This window comes from Podarcis raffonei, chromosome 2 (genome assembly GCF_027172205.1).
Source record: "Podarcis raffonei isolate rPodRaf1 chromosome 2, rPodRaf1.pri, whole genome shotgun sequence".
Classification (NCBI taxonomy): Eukaryota; Metazoa; Chordata; class Lepidosauria; order Squamata; family Lacertidae; genus Podarcis; species Podarcis raffonei.
In genome coordinates, this window is record NC_070603.1 from 65642858 (window position 1) to 65663295 (window position 20438).

A 20438-nucleotide genomic window follows, 5' to 3' on the forward strand; every position below is an offset into this window, starting at 1 on the left:
ACCTCCTGAGTTAGCAGGAGACCTTTGCAACACCATCCTTCCTTAGCCCTGCTCATGCCCTTCCAAAACTGAGAATGAAGCTAGTCTATCATATTTCCTTCCTGCTACTTATATAACTTGACTCCACGCTCATTTAATCTGAATACATTTGGCAGTGCAATTTCCCTCCTACTGTGTCCAAGCAAGGATTTGTTTTTAATTCCTGGAGGCAGCAGGATACTGACCACTCTTCCCTGGGGGTGCAAAACATTTTCTAGTGCTCTATATTTTATTTGAACAAGATTTAACAAGGAAAACTGCTGGAGAGAACACACCACTATTCCATTTGAATAAATACTCTCTCTTTTTTTCTTTATGAGTACAGCAGCAGGAGGGATGGTGCCTGCTAAGCCAGAGCATAATACAATTCCACACAGGAAGAGAAGAAAAATGATTTGATCTTGTTGATTTTTATTCACAACTGCCACGGCTATCTCCTATTCTTGGCCCCGATTTACAGTTCTACTTTTTCTCTGCGGAAGGATAACCATGAAAAAGGAGTAGGTGGGAATGCAAAACTATGTGGGAAGCAGATGGCAGCAATAATTGGATGCTTCACAACAGCAGGAAACAAACAGTAGAGTGCACCAAAGAAATAAATTAGTATTACTGCTACAGAATAGCTAGTTAATAAATAGTCTGAACTTGGAAGAGCGAAGTAGCCCAGTCTGGGACTGGGAAATCCCAAAGAGGCTGAGAAGATCCCCCAGTTAGAAACATATTTGCTGTATCATTAAGTAAGAGCTTTAGAGACCTGCTGTTGCATGTTCTCACTATTAAAAAAGCAAGAGGAAAACACTCAAAATGTGTTGGGAAATCATGTTGTTAAGTGACTGCAGAATTACATCTATTGTGCAGGGGATGGAGGAGAGAAGAGGGGGTGACAACTAGTTCCTTCCCTCCTCCTCCTCCTAGTGCCTTGGGAGAAGCCTTATAATTTCTTGAACAACCAGCAAGGCTCATCACACTACAGATCTTGGATGCTGCTTGAAGATTTTTCCATTAAAATTATTAATGCCTCTTGGGAATTGTTCTCCCTTTCCTGCAGTTTAACAATACATCCCCCTTTGTTTGTGTTTACAATGAAAAACACAGTTGCTGTGAGTCATGGTTTACGCAGAAGCTGTCAATTTCTGCAAAATTCTCTGTTCACAGGTTCCAGAGTCAGTTTATCGAGCATATATCCTCTCATCTCTCTTTATATTTCGAAACGCCATGTGCAGGACTGCCAGACTATGATACATAAGACTGTTACCTGCTACTCCTTTGCAGGATAAAGCACATGTAAGGGAACAAGCTTTAGAGCAGTACCAACAAGTGTGATTCACCTTTTGTTGACCCATCCTGGAATAAGCATGCCTGCATCCTACAGACAATGGATAGATAGCCTGGTTTTAATGGAAAACCTTCTCTTTATTGAATCACAGAACAACATTTATTCTCTTTATATAATATAGTGCAGATTTCACAAACATACATATTTAAAATATAGATTCTTTGGTAGAAAAAGAATCTGTCCCAAACAATAGAACATTTATTGAAAGCTGAAAGACGTTTCCCCTGATGTAGCCACCATTTTGAGTGTGCTGCTGCAACGCTGCTTTTCTGAGTAACAGGGTATGCCAGTAGTCAGAGGATTTAGAAATCAGAGCAGTTTGAAGGCTGAAAAAGATACTAAAAATATTACAACAAACCAGGGATAAGCAACATGGTGCCCTCCAGATGTGGTTGGACTGCAACTCCTATCATCTCTATTGGGGATGTTGCCCAACAACATCAAGAGGGCACCATGTTCACTACCCTGGCAATAGACCAATCCTGATAAAGATGGTGAAAAATTCACTCTTAAAATAAGAGAAAAGTTGGGGGTTGGACTAGATGACCCTTCCAACTCTACAACTCCATGATACCATTTCAAACGGCTGTATCCAATGCTAGTCCTACTCAGAGTAGACCCATTGAAGTTAATAGATATGTTAACTTAAGTTCATTAATTTCAATAAGACTTAATTGGATGCAACCCAAGCCTTTTCCCTTACTAGTCAAGCACTCATTTTATTCTCTAAGTGGGGCAAATCACAGCAAGTTGATTGGTTGTTTAATACAAAAATATTCAGGGTGTTCCTCCCAAACTGCAAGCACAAAGGGGGGGGGAGGAAAACCTTCCCATAGCCATGCAAGATATAAACAATGCAAAGTAATAATTCTATAAAAATAATTCTGTCCTGAAAGTCTTGGGGCTTGTCCATATGAATCAGCAACAAACCTTTGCCTAGGCATCTAGGCATGGATCCCACACTCCTGAATACAATAGCGCAAGAGCATTCAGCCACTTAAGATAGGGCCAAGAGGAACAAAATACAGCCGCCAACTATGTACATTTAGCCTATATTAGTTTTTTATTAGCTAGTTCTCTTTGAGCTACTTTTCATCGATCACTGAAAAGGTAGACATTCCAAGTATATTGGCCAAATCTGGTCTAAGTTTCTGTTCTATCCAAACAAGTACGCTCAAAGAAACAGTGCCACTTGAAGAGCGATTTTTTTAGAATTCCCAATTTGTCTCTAAGGTTTCATTAATAAAAGAAGCAAGGCTAGGAAGATAAGGGGCTGATCCAGGCCTTTAATGAAACCTCTTTAAAACACACATACTTGTAGTGTAACCCCATGTTTGTTCACTTGGAAGGAAGTCACACTGTGTCCTATGGAACTTACTCCCGTGTAACTGTGCCCAGTATTGCAACCTTAATGATTCTTTCTCCAGGAACCTCTGGGGGAAAAACATTAACCGGCACAGTGACAAAGCCGTCCCACACTTTGAACTTGCAACGTTGTCTGCACTTTATCCTCCTTGCTAGCCTAGGCAGATAAATGATGGCCATTCAGCAAGTTATTACTGGTCAGTGAAACACAGTCAAAATGTTTGTCTTTTGTTACAAGCTCCTATTATTTTGCTGAACCGGGGAGGTGCCGTTTATGCCGGCTGGGGCACTGCTCTAGGTGCAGAGATTTGATTTATTGCTGTGTTAACTCCGTACGAGCCTTGATGTGAGAAATCTGTAGAACTGGCAGGAGTAGCTGGAAGGCATCTTGGATGTAAGAGGCACTGTTTGAAGCCTGCAAAGAAGAACATAAAAGGGCAATCATGCTGGGGGGCCCTTTCCATAAAGAGTGCCTGCTAATTCTAGAGGTTAGCATTTGTTCAGCATCTCACAACCACCACACCCCAAATCAACCACTTCAATGGAATAATGGGACATTATGCAACAAAAGGCATCTAGGAGAAAGGGCTGAGATATAGCCATGTAGTAGCCCACATACCATGTTCATTGAAGAGCTATACCCACCCTCCACCCACTGTCATTTGAGCAGATAGTTCATATACTTTCTACATCTGCAATCCATAAGAGTTTGGGGAGTGTTAAAGATTATTTTTGTTCCAAAAATCCAGATTAAAGTTTTACAGCATAACCTCCCGCAGTCTAAATGAGCAGTCAGAAATATTTCTCAACATCTTATCCTCTGCTTGCCACCCAATCAGCACAACAGAAAGATTACACCACACTTAGCTCTTTCGGTAATGAGATTTCAGAAACTAGTTACATAATACGAACCAGATGCTGTAACTTTATGACAATATTCACACACACACACACACACAAGATTTCTCAACTTATTCTTTCTTCACTCCAGTCATCAGCCAGCCCACTTCAGACAAAGTCATAACCAGTAAAAATATACATTGTTTCAACTAGCTAAAATTTGCAAGTACATTGCAACTGACCTCCAAAAACACTCCAGTGATTAAAGGGTTAAGGACATCTGCCTTCTCTTCCACCTGGAAAGATTGGATATTTTAGGTTGCATTACCAAACACAGCACAAAATCTCTTGAATATTATCTGATCTCCAGTCCAAAAATGATTTTAAGATACACTGATTAGATTAGCTGATAATCCATCTCACATTATTTGAAAATGCAGCTCTGATGTATTTCACATCAAGAACATGTTACATACAAAGTAAAGTCAGTTTCTCAGATGAGCTTGCAAAAATTAAAACAACAGCTGTAATACTGGGGCATCACGCGACTTAAGAGAGAAAAAGGGCAGTATGAAGCAAGAGTATTGAGGGGGCTACCAGAAATTATGAATAGGAAGTTCATAATATGCAGTCAATGTCAGCCGCCAAAGGAGGGAGGGCACAGAAACCAAGAAGATATCTCTAAAATAAGCATAGTGCAAAATAGACTTTTTCCACAGATATTGCTAAACAACAGTTTGCAAAATACTGTTATTTCACTAAGTCATATTATGAAATTAATGAACTTGAATCCAATAATTTTAGTTGGTCTACTCTATGAGTATAACTAACCAGATTATCACCCTATGGATTTCCCCCCTTCTTTTCTTTTTTTTAAAAAAACCTTTTAATAAAGAGAGAGTAAAGTGAAGTCTAGAACTGACTGCTGCAGCCACAAGAGACCGTAGGGTGCCTCCTCTTTTAAAAAAGCAAAACAAAGGGATATCCAGCTTTTCAGATGACTGCAGTAAGATCATACCATTGTCCAACAACTCTTTAAACTTGACTTCTTACCCCAGCAGCTGTTAAGCACGTCACAAAGCCTTTAGATACAGCCGATAGTTCTTTGCACAACACAATGGTCATTCTAAGAAAGAACAAACAGCACACAGTAAACACAAATTGAAAGAAAATGTCCTCCTTGAATGCAATGCTTTTCAATAACTGCTCTTCAAAAACAAAAGTGATTTGATGAAATAAGATTCTTTTGAAAGAATCCGCCTCCTTCAAGCTTAATTCAAGCCTGTATTCAGAAGACAGATGGTGGAGGGAACAGGGATATTTTGAATAATCTGTCAGCATCACACCCTTACCTCCCCTCTTGGGGGGGGCTGATCTGGACATCACTATTCTGTCTCATCGATCCACCACTTTGGGTGGTGAGATAAGTATAAAGTCCCCTGTGGAGTGAAAACAAGCACATGGCCCCAAAGGAGTGGTGTGATCTCCTGGCTCCACAAGCAAGCAGGAAGACAAGTCAGAACTTTGCCACCTTTGCAGCAGGAACACCACTCCATCTACACCATTGCACAGGTTGCTACTGATTGGATTTGAAATTATTTTTGTGTGTGTTTTTGTTGTTAATCGCTTCTAGATGCTTTGTGAGAAGCAATTCACAAATGAAATAGATGGAAGTATTAAGCAATCTGCCTCCTCCCTGTTTTCCCCACCCCTAGTTCTTTGCTCCAGACTGCAGCATCCATGGCTGCATTTGATTTTTTAAAACGCAGAGGAAAACAACACATAACCGGGGGCAGTATCCAATGCACTTATTCTGTTGGCATAAAAATTTATGCATGCACAAGGGAACTTTCCTCTGCTCCCCAAATCTGCTCTGGAACAGATTAAAGGGGTGCATGGGAGGAGGAGAGGGTAGAAGTTCCATTACACAAGCAAAAAAATTTGCATCAACAGAATGAGTGGTGTAGAGCTACTTTGGATACAACTCTTGAGGATAGTTTGGCCTAATAGTTCTCTAATATCAAAATCAAGAGAAATGGAACAGTAGTATCAAAGCCAGCAAGAAGGATTCTACAGTGGTACCTCTGGTTACACACGCTTCAGGTTACACACTCCGCTAACCCATAAATAGTGCTTCAGGTTAAGAACTTTGCTTCAGGATGAGAACAGAAATCGGGCTCCGGCGGCACAGCGGCAGCAGGAGCCCCCATTAGCTAAAGTGGTGCTACAGGTTAAGAACAGTTTCAGGTTAAGAACAGACCTCCGGAACGAATTAAGTACTTAACCCGAGGTACCACTGTACTTATCATCTTATACACAGCAGAGTGGCCAAGAGTGATCAACCTTACTGTGAAAGGGCTTTGGCCCGATCTAGGGCTAACACCTCTTGCTCCTGCCCGTGAAGAACCAGAGCTGCAGTTTTGTGGAACGCTTCGATAGAATAAGCTGTCAGTTCAGCCAGGCTCCTGATCGCACATGCGTGAACTTCCTGCAGAAGTTAGAAAAAGATGTCAGTCTCTCGTCTTTAAAAAAATAAATAAATTATTATGTTACTTTCCCACCCAATTCCATCCCGCAGGCTTCATGCAGAGATTGTAACTGCAAGCATGAAGCAGCATGCTGTCAGCTATGAGCTTAGATTATATAAGCGCATTGACAGCTAGACAGCAGTGCAATATTCCTTCGGTTAAAATGATTACCTCTACTGATTTTTTATCCTCTTGCTCAGCATCCCCGGAGCCCACTTGCTCGTCTCCTTCGTTCGGCGTTTCTTGTTTTGCAGTTAGCGTGCTGAGGCTCTTTGTCAATTCATGAGCAGAGTTCCTTGCCTGTCCGAGAGGAAGCAGAAACACACCAGCACATCACCAAAAGGAGAGGCAGGACCATCCCGATCATGCTGCACATGCAGGAAGTACAACTGCCTCTGGAATGAAACTACGCAATGGGGAACATAATTTTTGTTGCATTAACACCTGCAGTTGTTCTAACCTAATTTCGACGTGCTGATTTCATATCTGAAGTTGGTTTTGTTCTGTAAGCTCTAGTTTTTTTGCAATTCATGTTTTTCACTTTTCACCATAATCTTTGTTTTTCACAATGCAAGAATTCAATATTTTATTAAACACATAGCCAAAGCAGTACAATATGAGTATAAATGTAAGTGACTTATATAGCATTGAACATGACATGTATAGCATTGAAAATGACATGTATATCTATGTATAGTTGGAGGAATGAAAAAAAAAATGTATTCCTTTGGGATACACAGTATACTGGGGAACAATTTTTTTTTTCCATTTTCTTTTGCATGAGATTTTTCAACTGTTCTTATATGTTCTTTCAATGCTGATTTCAAATCTGAAATCTATTTCTGTGTACATGCTATAGTTATCTTTCAATTTCCGACTTTTGCCGTTATGTCATATTTAGGTAAAGGTTAGGTCCAGTCGTGGCTGACTCTGAGGTTTTTTGCTTTATTGGCCGAGGGAGCCGGCGGACAGCTACTGGGTCATGTGGCCAGCATGGCTAAGCTGCTTCTGGTGAACCAGAGCAGCACACGGAAACGCCGTTTACCTTCCCACCGGAGCGGTACCTATTTATCTACTTGCACTTTGACGTGCTGTTGAACTGCTAGGTTGGCAGGAGCAGGGACCAAGCAACGGGAGCTCACCCCGTTGCGAGGATTCAAACCACCGACCTTCTGATCGGCAAGTCCTAGGCTCTGTGGTTTAACCCACAGCCCCACCCGCATCCCTCCATGTCAGATTTACACTGGGGTAAGTGGACACTGACACATTGATCTACCCTAACCACATGGTAATTATTGTTTTGCAAACCTAGTTTTTCTTTATTTTTACAGTTTTATAACCTAAATATTTATATTTTTCAGACCATGGCTTCTTCAAGTAGACAAAAATGTGTAAATAAGCCTGATGCCTTTTGTTATGTATGTGGCTGCTACGCACTTCCTCATCAAAGATGCAATATAACAGCGTTTGTGAGGCGTGCCTAACAGCCAAAAGATGACAAAAAAACACTCACTCACTTGGGTTAGTTTGGCTGGCGTTGTAGAGACTCGTAATTGTGAAAAGAGATCTGCTACTTCCTTTGTGAAGTCTTCCTCCTCTGAAAGCAAGAGATGACAGGTGCTGAATGCTACATCTAATCATCGACATTAAAACTTACTAAATTGCATTTGAATTTTGCATTTGTACTCATTTCTGTCCTTTCGTATAAATAGCTTTGCTTTACAAATACCGTATTTTTCGCTCTATAAGACGCACCAGACCACAAGACACACCTAGGAGGAAACCAAGAAAAAAAATAATTCTGAATCTCAGAAGCCAGAGCAGCAAGAGGGATCGCTGCACAGTGAAAGCAGCAATCCCTCTTGCTGTTCTGGCTTCTGGGATAGCTGCGCAGCCTGCATTCACTCCATAAGACGCACACACATTTCCGCTTACTTTTTAGGAGGGAAAAAGTCAGTCTTGTAGAGCAAAAAATACGGTATCTTAGTCTCCTTAAAATCTACCAAGAGGGACAGCCTCCTGCTCAAGGATTTGCATTATAATGGTCTTCTTCCCCTTTATGTCAGGAATGATGAAGGAGATTATCCTGTGGAGCTTAGCAGTGCTTCTCTTGCGCAAGTCCACAAGACTTCTGCTGCGGTTTTCGTGATCCCACTGATCAACTGCAATATCCTTCATTTAAGCTTTGGATCACAGACTCAAAGAGTGAGTGAGTCAGAATACCAGTAGTGATTAACCAAGAGCCTGATGACATAGATAATCTTGCCAAAGGTATTCACTTGAAGAAGCTGGAAGTGCACAAAGTAGTCAATTAACAGCCTGTGTTATCTGCATCTCCTGCAAAGCTTCCAGAGAACTGTCCACTGTCAGAAACAGAATAATGGCAAGATGGACCATTGATAGGACTTAATGGACTGGTTCATATGCTTAGTTTTCCATCTTTCATGTGTTATTGCACCACACTCATAACGGAATGACTGAACTCACCATTCAGTCATTTTACTTTTGCTATTCAGTCTACTGTTACTTTTGCAAGTGGGAATTCTTGTAATTACCCTTCTTTTCTTCCTCTTCATCATCATAAAATTCAGCTAACGAAAACGCTTCTTTGAGCTGTTCCAGTTCGGCCTTCAAAGTATCTAGCTCATCTCCAGAGAGGGCGCTTATCACCGACTTCACCTGATTTAAAAGGATAGAAAGCCACAAAGAGAACCGTAAACCCACCAGCCAGAAACGCTTGATATTTGGTGTGAAAAGTTAAGGTGGCAGCACTAATGACAAGCTGACTATGGAAAGCAATTCACTCTTTGAGAAGGGGAGCTCTGTGTTTGGCATATTCCCTCACAGCAGAGAGAGAAGGTGTGTGTGTAAAAATATCAAACTTGCTCTACCTCGCAGTGCCATTGATTTTTACTATCAATGGCTCAGTCATTTGGAGCAACAAAGATCGAGAAAGCTCTTATTTTAATAAAAAAACACTACACAAGGGGTAAAGAAACAGCAGGGAGAGGTGTTTTTCCTGCATTTACTGGCTTTCATTTACTGATGCTTGTGTGGAATCCATAAAAGGGCTCATCTGCCAGAGTTTAAAGAAATATTCATTTTTATTCCTCCTCAACTGTAAAAAAAGGAAATTGCTCAGGGCCATTACCTTTGATTCACTCTCTCTGGAAAGCATCTCTAAAGCTTCCAAATGAGAAAGACCCTGAAACTCATCAAAGAGTAGCCCATAATGGGCTTTCTTCTCTGTAGCCATGGAAACCTCAGTAGCTGTCCGCTGTTCTTCTCTCTCCTTTGCCTCTCGCAAGATCTACAAATGGAAAAGTTGAAGCATTAATGCTGGTGCATGTATAGAGAAACACACACAAAGGAAAGGTTCGTCCTGAAATATCTGGTGTTCTGCTGTGAACAGCTCTAGGGACTGATCATTTGCCATTAAGGGAATCCAGGAAGAAGCTACTCTTTGCTGCTGTGTGGAAGCTTGAAGGAAGCCAATACCTGAGAAAGTGTGGAATTTCTGATCATCAGGCCTTTTGTTTTCTTAAAACCAGGGTCACCTTCAGCTATCACATCCATGGTCTTCTTACCAATGAATTCTAATGCATCCAAACTTCCACTAATAACAGTCTTGCCCTAAAAGTGGGGCAGGGTGAGGTGGGAAGCAAGAGAAAGAGAATAAACATTTGATTGATGGAGTTTACTTACGTGCTGCGTTTCCACAATGAGCTGCACCCAAAGAGGCTTACAGCACATATTCAAAACATCAAAATACAGAGCATTGGAAATACAAATATACAAAACACAGAGAATGTCAGTAAATTCAAAAATCTGAAGGAACAGAGATCAAAACTCAAGTCAGAAATATAAATCACATGATGAGAGCACTGGGAGTCAAGTGTTCAAAGTGCAGGGTGGGGTTTTTAGTAGTCTTTGGGAAGAATGATAATAGGTGGCAATAAGAAGGAACAACACAGCCACTTTATCTTGATGCTGGAACAACCATAAACATGACAAATAATTTTTCAAAAGCATATAATTATATGCTGTAAGAAGTGGATAAGTTTGCACAAACTATATTTCTCATTTTGTTTTACAAACCCAGTGAGACGCATTTCGTCTGCTTATTCCACATTGATCGAAAATAAATCAAAAGTCACATCCACATCATACATTAAAGTACATTCATCACACATCTGAAGCACATGGCTTCCCCCAAAGAATCTTGGGAGCTGTAACTTGTTAAAGGTGCTGGGAATTGCAGTTCTGTGGGTGGTAAACTACAGTTCCCATAATGCTTTGAGGGAACCCATGCACTTGAAATGTGCATTGAATGTGCTTTAAATGTATGATGTGAATGTGACCAAATAATGCTTTAAAAAAAAAAAACTCAGATGATTAAGAAGCCATGTTAGGTTGCATTGACCAGGTATAGGTCCCCCTGCTATTTTTACACTGAACTCCATACAGCATGAACTCCATATAGTACATTGAGGTGGAAGATGACGATATTAAACTAGAAAATTACTATGTGCTGCATTAGTCCAAACCAGGCCGCCACCACCTAACACCTTACAGTCTTTTCTCAGGTTAGATTACAAGCCAACCTTGAGAAGCACCCCCCCAACAGCTACCCGGCTGCAGAAATGACAGGGATGGATGTTTCTCTTCCCCTTTCTTCTTTGTGTTTGAAAGCTGCTAAGGCAACATTCCTCCTGCCATCACTAGAGCCAGCAGGGGGGTAGTTTCTGGCTCAGACTGCAGTGGAAAAAGGCTATTAGGGGAGGAAATATAGGCTACTTCAGAATACCAGCATGTTAGGAATACATCACTTCTCTAAATGAAATAAAGTGTTACAAAGTTCAGCAACATCACTAATGGCTAGCAAAGTCCACAGAATGCTACAAATCCAAATCTTTATTGCTTAGCCAAAGGTCCTTACCACCACAAAGCACCATGCAATGTACCTTTTGCTAATGTACTTGTATACTTTCAGGATATTTCACTCCACCCCAATTAAACATCAATTCTAGACTAAGGAATTCACTGAGATAGGTGCCCAGGTCTTAAGCACGCAGCAAGAAATCCTCCTTTATCAAGGAATGCCATTAAGACATTCCAGATTTTACATCACAAGGATAGAATGCCCACTTCTACTCAGACACCAATCAAAAACTTTTTCTTAACATATACAGCTGCTAGACAGGTCACAAGCAACTAATTAGCAACGAATAAGTTATGATAATGCATATTACACAACACTACAGAATCATTTGATGATTTAATGAGCCATTGCGCAGCATCAACCAACCGCTTGAATCAAGTTTTCCACTGCTCAGAATTCAAAATGAAAGGCAAGCTTCCAATAAACAAATAAATAAATAATAATAAAATAAGCTGGTGTTAATTGATATATTGCTTGCAGTCTCACTCACTGTGCTCTGAACAGCAGCAGAGATGGTAGAAAACATTCCAAATGCACCACTAATGGGTGAGGGATTTTCAGTCTCTTCTTTGCCATTACTGCCTTCTTCAGAGTTTTGGATTTCTGAAACAAAGGGAAGGGAATAGGATTTAAGTGGTGTGTGGGCCAAACTTAGCCTGTGAGGGATTTAAATTTGACCTACTAGGCCATTTTCCCCAAACTGTGCACACCTCTCCACACCTGACATCATTTGTGGTGCCAGATGTGGGGCAAGCAGAGATGCAGCAGCTGCCAATGCACAATCAAGCCCCTTAATTGACCCCCCCCCCAATTGTCCATTGGCAAATGAAAGCAGGCTTTGATTTTTCCACCCATCAACTGATGAGCAGTAGAGCCAAAGGCTGTTAGGTCAGGTGAACAAGTTCCCTTGCACTCCTTACTCCTAGGGCTGTGCGTGGTGATTTGAAGTCCCTACTTCAAAGCACCCAATCAGCTGAGATCACTGTGAGGTCAAGTGATTGACAGGCAGTTACCACCACCTACCTGTCTAATTTGATAAGGATCTGGTCAAAGAGCCAAAAAAGTTCTCCACTCTGGTTTAGAACAGAGGTAGGGAGAAATGTAAAAATGTCTGCTGGGCAATTGTTTTACCCTTTTTAATATATGCAATTGTTTCTATGGTATTGTGAAATTGCTGCAAGATGCTTTATAGGAAGCGATTCATTAAATAAATAAAGAAAGAAAGAAAGAAAGAAAGAAAGAAAGAAAGAAAGGTGTATACCAAATCTAAGATATCTCTCTCCCTCTCTCTCTCTCTCTCTCTCTCTCTCTCTCTCTCTCTCTCTCTGAATTGCATAAAATTGATGCTTCTACGAAAAAGAGGCAGCAAATAAGGTCCCAAGCATCTTTTTTAATATATTTGTGATAATGCCACATAAAACTCATGCAATATCATAGATGTAGTGACGACATGGATGTAGAGCATCACAGATGTAGTGCTTAATATCACAAACCTGTTGCCAATCTGATCTTCGTGTGACAAAATCCATAGTTGACTTCAGGTCAGTGATAAAACAGCTACTTGATAGAAATCTAGGAATTCTGAAGTGAGCTGTAGTCTTGTGTTCGACACTTGTGATTAAAAGGCAGTTCAACATTTTGTGACCCATGAGGTCATAATTTGAAAACTGACTTGGATAAGCATGTGTCTTTACGTTATTTTCCCAAATGACATTTTCTGAATACAGTGGTACCTCGGGTTAAGTACTTAATTCGTTCCGGAGGTCCGTACTTAACCTGAAACTGTTCTTAACTTGAAGCACCACTTTAGCTAATGGGGCCTCCCGCTGCTGCCGTGCTGCCAGAGCACGATTTCTGTTCTCATCCTGAAGCAAAGTTTTTAACCTGAAACACTATTTCTGGGTTAGCGGTGTCTGTAACCTGAAGCGTATGTAACCCGAGGTACCACTGTATGGCCAAGTAGTCCTATTTTTATTTTGGGTTGAATCCAAAGCTTGCGTTCATGAGTCACACAGTCCTTGCCATGAGTTCCAGATCTGTTCCAGAGGGTTAGGGGACCCTCAGGAATAGAACTGGGGTGTGCATAGGAAGCTGCAGTGGGGATGAGAGGAGGTGAAAGTCCCCTAATGCAAATATTGGATTATGCCCTCTGCCTCCATGTCCACTTTTACAATTGACATTCTACAGTGAAGGAATCTGGTGTTATAGTAACTGTACCATCCTAGGCAAGGACTCAGGTTGCACATAATGCTAAGCCAAACCATGGCTTACTGTGAATGCATGAGTGTGCAAGTACTAACAGTAGAAATAAGGTCTGCTTTGACACCCACACCCACACACCGAGATGGTTTGGCTTAGCATTACATCCAAATCCATAGCCGTGGTTTGTGCCTTTCAGACAAACCACAAGTGGCAAGGCAAGAACAAACCTTGGCTACAGCTTGTCTGGAGTGAGACCAACCACAAGTCTGGATTTGGACATACCAGCAAGCCAGACCATGGCTGAGCTCCAGCAAGATGAAGATCACAGGAAGAGTGAAGCAGGTTGCAGTTTTTACTGTTGGTACCTGCACACCAAGATGCCAATGCTTAGCCATGCTTTGGCTTAGTGTTGCAATGTATCTAGGGCTTGATGCAGAGATATTCATGTGCAAAAGGACAATACCTGAAATCAAGAGAGCTTCTTTAGGTGCACTCAAGAATTTGGGCAAGGCCAGTGTGGTGTGACACTCCCTTCCCGACCAAAAGCAGACACATATGTCATCATCACAAGCTAACTTGAAAGTCCCCTTGATTTTCAATAGCTTGCACTTTCTGCTCTTTCAAACAAGTTCAAAGCCCTTTGAGTGCATGAAAATAAAAGTAAAGGTAAAGGGACATCTGACCGTTAAGTCCAGTCGTGGATGACTCTGGGGTTGTGACGCTCATTTCGCTTTACTGGCCGAGGGAGCCGGCGTTTGTCCGCAGACAGCTTCCGGGTCATGTGGCCAGCATGACTAAGCCGCTTCTGGCGAACCAGAGCAGCGTACGGAAACGCCGTTTACCTTCCCGCCAGAGCGGTACCTATTTATCTACTTGCACATTGATGTGCTTTCGAACTGCTAGGTTGGCAGGAGCATGGAAATAGTAATGCAATTATTTGGATCTCAGCCAATCTACGCCAGTAGTTTCACATGCAGTAAGCTGATAAATATGCATTTAATTTGATTGGGACCAGTAGTCATTTACACCATACAGCAAAGAATCCTCATGTGCAAAGGCACCTCCCACAGCCATATAGGAGGTACCAGTGCTAGGTAAGACATAGGCTATGGACTGTAGCTCCCATTCCTTTGTGTACGTCTTGGATAAAAGGAGGCAAGGGAAGCTGATACTTATGAAGAGCCTCACAACCTGTAAGTAAACTAGTGACAGCAAAATAGCAGCTTCTATTGAAATATATAACAGATTCCCTTGTACAAGAAGTAATAGCATTAAAACAACAACATCCATCATAGTACCACAAGGGGCAAACTTCAAATAGTTTACATATTTTTAATAGAAACCAACCTTCCCCAACATCTTTAGCCTCAGAAGATAATTCAGTAGGGCTGGGGATCCCAAGGGATGTTTCTGCTTTTTCAATGACATTTGAGATTCCGTGACCTAAAGAAAGCAGAGATGTTACTTTAGTCCAAAGGTAAAATGAATTACTTCACCAAGCAAGCAGAGGCCAAGTCAGCAAGATGAATTGCTCCAGGCAGTATGCTGCATTTGAAAAGCACAATGAATTGCCCAACCAAGCCAGTAGCTTAAAATTTCCCTCTTTTTCCTTTGTTTAAGAGACAGCACACATTGCAACCTTTCAACTTCTGTGCTGCTGCTTACATTTTTACCATGTTTAATCTGCAACTAATTAATTCTCTTCTGTTGTTTTCTATATAGAACATTTTGCACTTGTCACTTTTAACTTCTAAAGGTAAAAAAAAAAAAGAAAAAGAAAAGCAATTTCGAGCAGACCCAATTTATTTGATTCTGATTGTATAGTTTAGGTTTCGGGCAGCCTCACCTACGGTAGCCACTGTAGCAGAAGCAGTCGAGAGCAATGATTTTCCCCAGCTCCCCCAGTAACCCCATCCTGTCTGCGACTCTTCCATGGAACTGGAACTCTGAGGAAGAAACGAAAGGACATTGCCAACTGTACTATTGAAATTAAACATCCAGTTTAACCAAAATTCATTTCCATACAGGAATTTTTATTTATCATTCAGGAATTTTAATAGCAACACAAGAGTCTTGAACCTTGCTATATGGGCATCCAGTATATATGTTTTAAAGAGGTGTCACATGCTGTTGGCCATCTGCCCCCATCAGCAGTCTAGCTGCTGCATTCTGCACTGATTGAGCACGTGGTTGCTGAACAACTCCAGGCACGCCTGGAGGATGCGGACCATTTGGATCCCTTCCAATCGGGATTCAGGCCTCATCATGGGACTGAAACTGCCTTGGTCGCGCTGGTTGATGATCTCCGGCGAGCTAGGGACAAAGGTGAGAGTTGTTTCCTAGTTCTGCTGGATCTCTCAGCGGCCTTTGATACAATCGACCATAACATCCTTCTGGACCGTCTAGAGGGGCTGGGAGCTGGGGGCACTGTTATACAGTGGTTTCGCTCCTTCCTCCTGGGCCATGTCCAGAAAGTGGTGGTGGGGGATGAGTGTTCAGACCCCTGGGCCCTCACTTGTGGGGTGCCTCAGGGTTCTGTCCTCTCCCCCATAGCATAGATGCTTTTTAACATCTATATGAAGCCGCTGGGAGAGATCATCAGGGGGTTTGGACTGGGTGTCCATCAATATGCAGATGATACCCAGCTCTACCTCTCTTTCAAATCAGAACCAGTGAAGGCGGTGAAGGTCCTGTGTGAGTGCCTGGAGGCGGCTGGAGGATGGATGGCGGCTAATGGATTGAGGTTGAATCCTGACAAGACAGAAGTACTGTTTTTGGGGGACAGGGGGCGGGCTGGTGTGGAGGACTCCCTGGTCCTGAATAGGGTAACTGTGCCCCTGAAGGACCAGGTGCGCAGCCTGGGAGTCATTTTGGACTCACAGCTGTCCATGGAGGCACAGGTCAATTCTGTATCCAGGGCAGCTGTCTACCAACTCCACCTGGTACGCAGGCTGAGACCCTACCTGCCCGCGGACTGTCTCACCAGAGTGGTGCATGCTCTGGTTATCTCCCGCTTGGACTACTGCAATGCGCTCTACGTGGGGCTACCTTTGAAGGTGACTCGGAAACTACAACTAATCCAGAATGCGGCAGCTAGACTGGTGACTGGGGGCGGCCGCCGAGACCACATAACACCTACATTGGCTCCCAGTACGTTTTCGAGCACAATTCAAAGTGCTGGTGTTGACCTTTAAAGCCCTAAACGGCCTCGGCCCAGTATACCTGAAGGAGCGTCTCCACCCCCATCGTTCTGCCCGGACGCTGAGGTCCAACGCCAAGGGCCTTCTGGCGGTTCCCTCATTGCGAGAAGCAAAGCTACAGGGAACCAGGCAGAGGGCCTTCTCGGTAGTGGCGCCTGCCCTGTGGAATGCCCTCCCATCAGATGTCAAAGCGATAAATAACTACCTGACATTCAGAAGACATCTTAAGGCAGCCCTGTTCAGGGAAGTTTTTAATCTGTGATATTTTAGTGTATTTTTGGTTTCTATGGAAGCCGCCCAGAGTGGCCGGGGAAACCCAGCCAGATGGGCGGGGTACAAATAATAAATTATTATTATTATTATTATTATTATAGCTACTTACCAATGCATGGTCTGCAGTGGGCCAAGTTATCCCAATCCAGACACGGTCATAGCTGGCAAACCAGGCAAAGCTGGTAAAAGGCAGATGCCCTCAAAATATGCTCTAGGGCAGTGGTTCCCAACCTTTTTTTGGCCATGCCCCACCTAAGCAACTCTAAAATCCTGATGCCCGCCCCCCATGACATATAATTCTTATTATTCAAAAAATGAACTCCTATTCACGTGGAGGAAGCCTAAAAGGCCATTAACTTCTAATAAGACATTCTGGAATGTCCCCCTTAAAAATAAATTGCCCCACGTTAGCAACCATGGCTCTAGGGGGTTTGGGTACCATCCAGAGAAGACTGTGGATGTGTATGGGGAGGAGAGAAAGGTGAAGTCTCATTGCACTAGCAGGAACCTGCCCATGCAGTGTTAGATTCCACCATATACCATTTTATTAAATAATTTTAAAAACAATGAATTAATTAAAGCAAAAATTAAGCAAAGAAGAATGCAGGTCATTGCTTGTATCCCTTTTGACAGGTTCCATCTTCCTTAAAGCACTCAAGTTTGTCTCAGCCTTTAAAGACTGTCACAGTTCCAACAGAGTAAGCTAGCAAAATCAAAAACAGGCATTAGCCACTGTGCTGTCCACTGCTACATCCATCCACATCTTCTTAGCCCATCATAAGTTACACAAGTCTGACTCCTGCTTTCCCTATGTCTCAAACGGGTCCAACAAGATGAATGTTAACGATGCACCTTACTATTTAGCACACAGGACAAATGTAGAACACAGATATCCACATCTCACAGTTCCACACTTCATTTAAATGGATCTTCTTGGCCCCCAAATCCTGCTAGGGAATGTATAATATTAAAATGTGAACGTTGTTGGGATAAATGAGAATTTACTGATAGCAGGCTTAGCACCAATACCTGTACATTCTGACCCAGTGGCTGTTGTACAATACTGGGCTCAGAGATTTTCGCTTCAGGCCTTTTCCGTGTCATAGCCACAAGCTCAGCTTCCCCTCCATTAGTCTCAGTGGGTTCTGCCTCCTCTGTCTTCTGAACATTTTCCTCCAGTTCATGAGCAACTTCATTCAAGGGTTCATTATCCTTTTGGGACATGACCACAGCATACCCTAGATTTATAACGAATTATTGTTAAAACACATACAAGAAGTTTAACAAGATAAACAGCATTTTTTCAGGAATAAACTTAACCGGAATATTTTCCAGTGGCCTACATAGGTTGTGGAGTAATTTAACATGTTTGGATCATATATACTTTTGGTGTCAATCTACACTCCTTACAAAAAAATAATCCTACTATGTGTTTCCCTAACAAGGACAGTCGTGGGAATGTGGGAGTTAATTACATTTTTTAAGTGTCCTAATTTGATTGGCATTGTACCCATTCATTATGATACTAATTCTATGAGACAATGCATTTTGAAAACAAAGTGTTTTCGATAGAAAAGTATAGCAGTTGAAAACTTCCCACCATTGCTCACTACTAGTCCCAGCGTATAGGGGATCTAAAATCCAGGTTATGTCCAGTTGTGAAATTCTACATAATGAAATTACATGGCCCAGTTAGTACAGTAGCTACTCAAAACATTTTTCTTAAGATTGTTGTGCATTCCAAGATGCATTCTATAGAGCAGAGAGAAGTGTATTAATGTTTTCCCTACTCATACCTACATCTACATTTTTTAAAATGTACTTGCTCTAATAGGGACCACCACTTGAAGACTTGAAGTGTCCTCCCATTCACCAATGGCTCTTTGATCCAGCAAAAACTTCCATAAACAGAAGGCAGGAGGCAATTTTTTGCCTCTTTCGCTCTGAAGATTCCTGTGCCTCTCTCCCCTGCCTGTTCCAGAAGGCTGACTGGTGGGGCAAAGGTCTTCAGGAGACAGGGACTGATACACACAAGTCACTCCACTCCCGTTTTTCTTCACGAAAGCCTCTGCTGTATCAAACATGACAATGCTTGTCATAGAGAGTCAGCTATGTCCTGCTGGTCCTGATTGTGAAGATCACACAATACTGACAGACAGAAACAACATCAGTGTGTGTGTGTGCTAACAACATCGGGGAGCACTCCCCAATATCGTGGAGGAAAATAAAAGATGACCATACCATAGCCTCTCCCTCTCTCTCTCACACACACACACACTTCACATATGCAGAACCACAAATATGTCTCTTCCTCTCTCTGTCCATGTGCATGACACAGGGCAGACAGCCCATTTCCCAAACATTTGCTCTTCTCAGGTCATATCACTTACCCCCCAAGTGACCTGTCAGCCTTCTATTACAGTTTAACATTACTGAATGACATCAGTGTGTTCAGTTGTATACAACAATGTTGTCAACAATAAAAATGAAGGGAGAAAAACTGGCTTTATTCAGGGTAGCAGCTAAAATAGCCTTCTGCTTAAACACTAGCCTGGTAGCTTTGTTGTTGTTTAGTCGTTTAGTCGTGTCTGACTCTTCGTGACCCCATGGACCAGAGCACGCCAGGCACTCCTCTCTTCCACTGCCTCCCGCAGTTTGGTCAAACTCATAGCCTGGTAGCTAGTGGTAGCTATACAGGTGGCAAGAAACGACATATAGGCAAGTGCATTGAATACCATATGGGTGAGTGAGGGAGCTGTTGGAGGAGGAACTCTGCACCTAGGATAGAAACCAGGGAAGCTCCTCCCCTCTGGTGTCTAGCACAGAAAAACAAGATGCTGCTGCAGGAGGGCTAGAGATCTCTGCCCCTCCTTGGGCAACAACCAGCAGACTACTAAAAAAAACTTCCTTTTCTAGGCAGGCCTCTAACTTTTGTGCGCTTATTTGCAAGGCTAAGCTTAACGTGAATCAAAAAGGACTTTTTAAGAGCTATGTCTTAGGACCATTAAAAACAAGGCAAAACAAAAGTATAAAAAAAAGTACAATTGTTACCGAAAAGTGGCGGACAGCAAGTACTGGAAATGCAGCATCTGTTGATACTGTAAAAGATCAACCTGAGGCTACAGCTGGCAAACAGAGCGAGAGGTTGCTTTTTCCACACTTATGAAAAAACACCCGCTTTATGGAGCTGCTTTCAAATGGAGAACGGTGTGGGTGGGTCAGTGGGGGGGGTGAGAGGAGGGACCCCCCAAACCCGCAGCGCCCCTGGAAACCCATAAGTGGGTCAGGGATTTCGCACCGGGGCTCTCGCTCCTCCCTCCCGCGGATGCTCAACAGGCAGGCCCACGGCTGCTTCAAGAGGTCGGGACGGGGAAAGCCCCATCACAGGGAGGGACCCCAACTGAGAGACCTTCCTATCCCTGAAGGGGAAGCCTGGCCCTTTCGTTTGGGGGACGGTGACAGGCGCCCTCCGCCCCCAATCATCTCCTGCGAAGGTTTTGGCCAAGCATTCCTGCTGCTCCCCAGGGCGGCGTTGCAGGGACACGTAGAAGAGAGTCGCGCAACTTACAGGCAACACAAACAAACCACCGGGCAACTCGCGGTCCTCCGCTTCGTCGGTTTCCACCCGCCAGAGGCCTTCTCCGTCCCCACCGCAGCCACGTCTCAGCAAGTCAGGCACACGCGCCGCTTCCCCAGCACAAACACCGACGGAC

The 20438-nt window shown here is 42.8% G+C and overlaps 1 protein-coding gene across 2 annotated transcripts; it reads right to left on the bottom strand.

Annotated features, from left to right (window-relative positions):
- Positions 1–430: 430 nt before the first annotated feature.
- On the bottom strand, positions 431–20437 carry FAM114A2 (family with sequence similarity 114 member A2). 2 transcript variants are annotated; one of them, XM_053377081.1, is made up of 15 exons: positions 20294–20437; positions 19277–19404; positions 17755–17963; positions 15099–15198; positions 14600–14695; positions 11541–11653; positions 9607–9741; positions 9260–9418; positions 8664–8787; positions 7626–7705; positions 6280–6408; positions 5929–6068; positions 4634–4706; positions 3823–3876; positions 431–3155 (listed from the first exon to the last, which is right to left on the bottom strand). In XM_053377081.1, the coding sequence occupies exons 3-15, from the start codon at positions 17947–17949 to the stop codon at positions 3054–3056; spliced, it is 1500 nt and encodes a 499-aa protein (XP_053233056.1). In that variant the 5' UTR covers positions 17950–17963; positions 19277–19404; positions 20294–20437; the 3' UTR covers positions 431–3053. The 2 variants fall into 2 exon arrangements, with proteins under 2 accessions (XP_053233056.1, XP_053233055.1); XM_053377080.1 differs by lacking the exon at positions 19277–19404 and having other exon boundaries at positions 20294–20435.
- Between the last annotated feature and the right edge of the window lies 1 nt (position 20438).

Excerpts from the sequence above, each read along its gene's own strand:
- FAM114A2 (XM_053377081.1), bottom strand. The coding sequence starts at position 17,949 with ATGTCCCAAAAGGATAATGAACCCTTGAATGAAGTTGCTCATGAACTG. Across the intron at positions 9,742-11,540 it reads CTGCTGCTGTTCAGAGCACA|GGCAAGACTGTTATTAGTGG; the intron begins GTGAGTGAGACT and ends CCCCACTTTTAG. Across the intron at positions 3,156-3,822 it reads TCACTGGAGTGTTTTTGGAG|GCTTCAAACAGTGCCTCTTA; the intron begins GTCAGTTGCAAT and ends TCTTCTTTGCAG.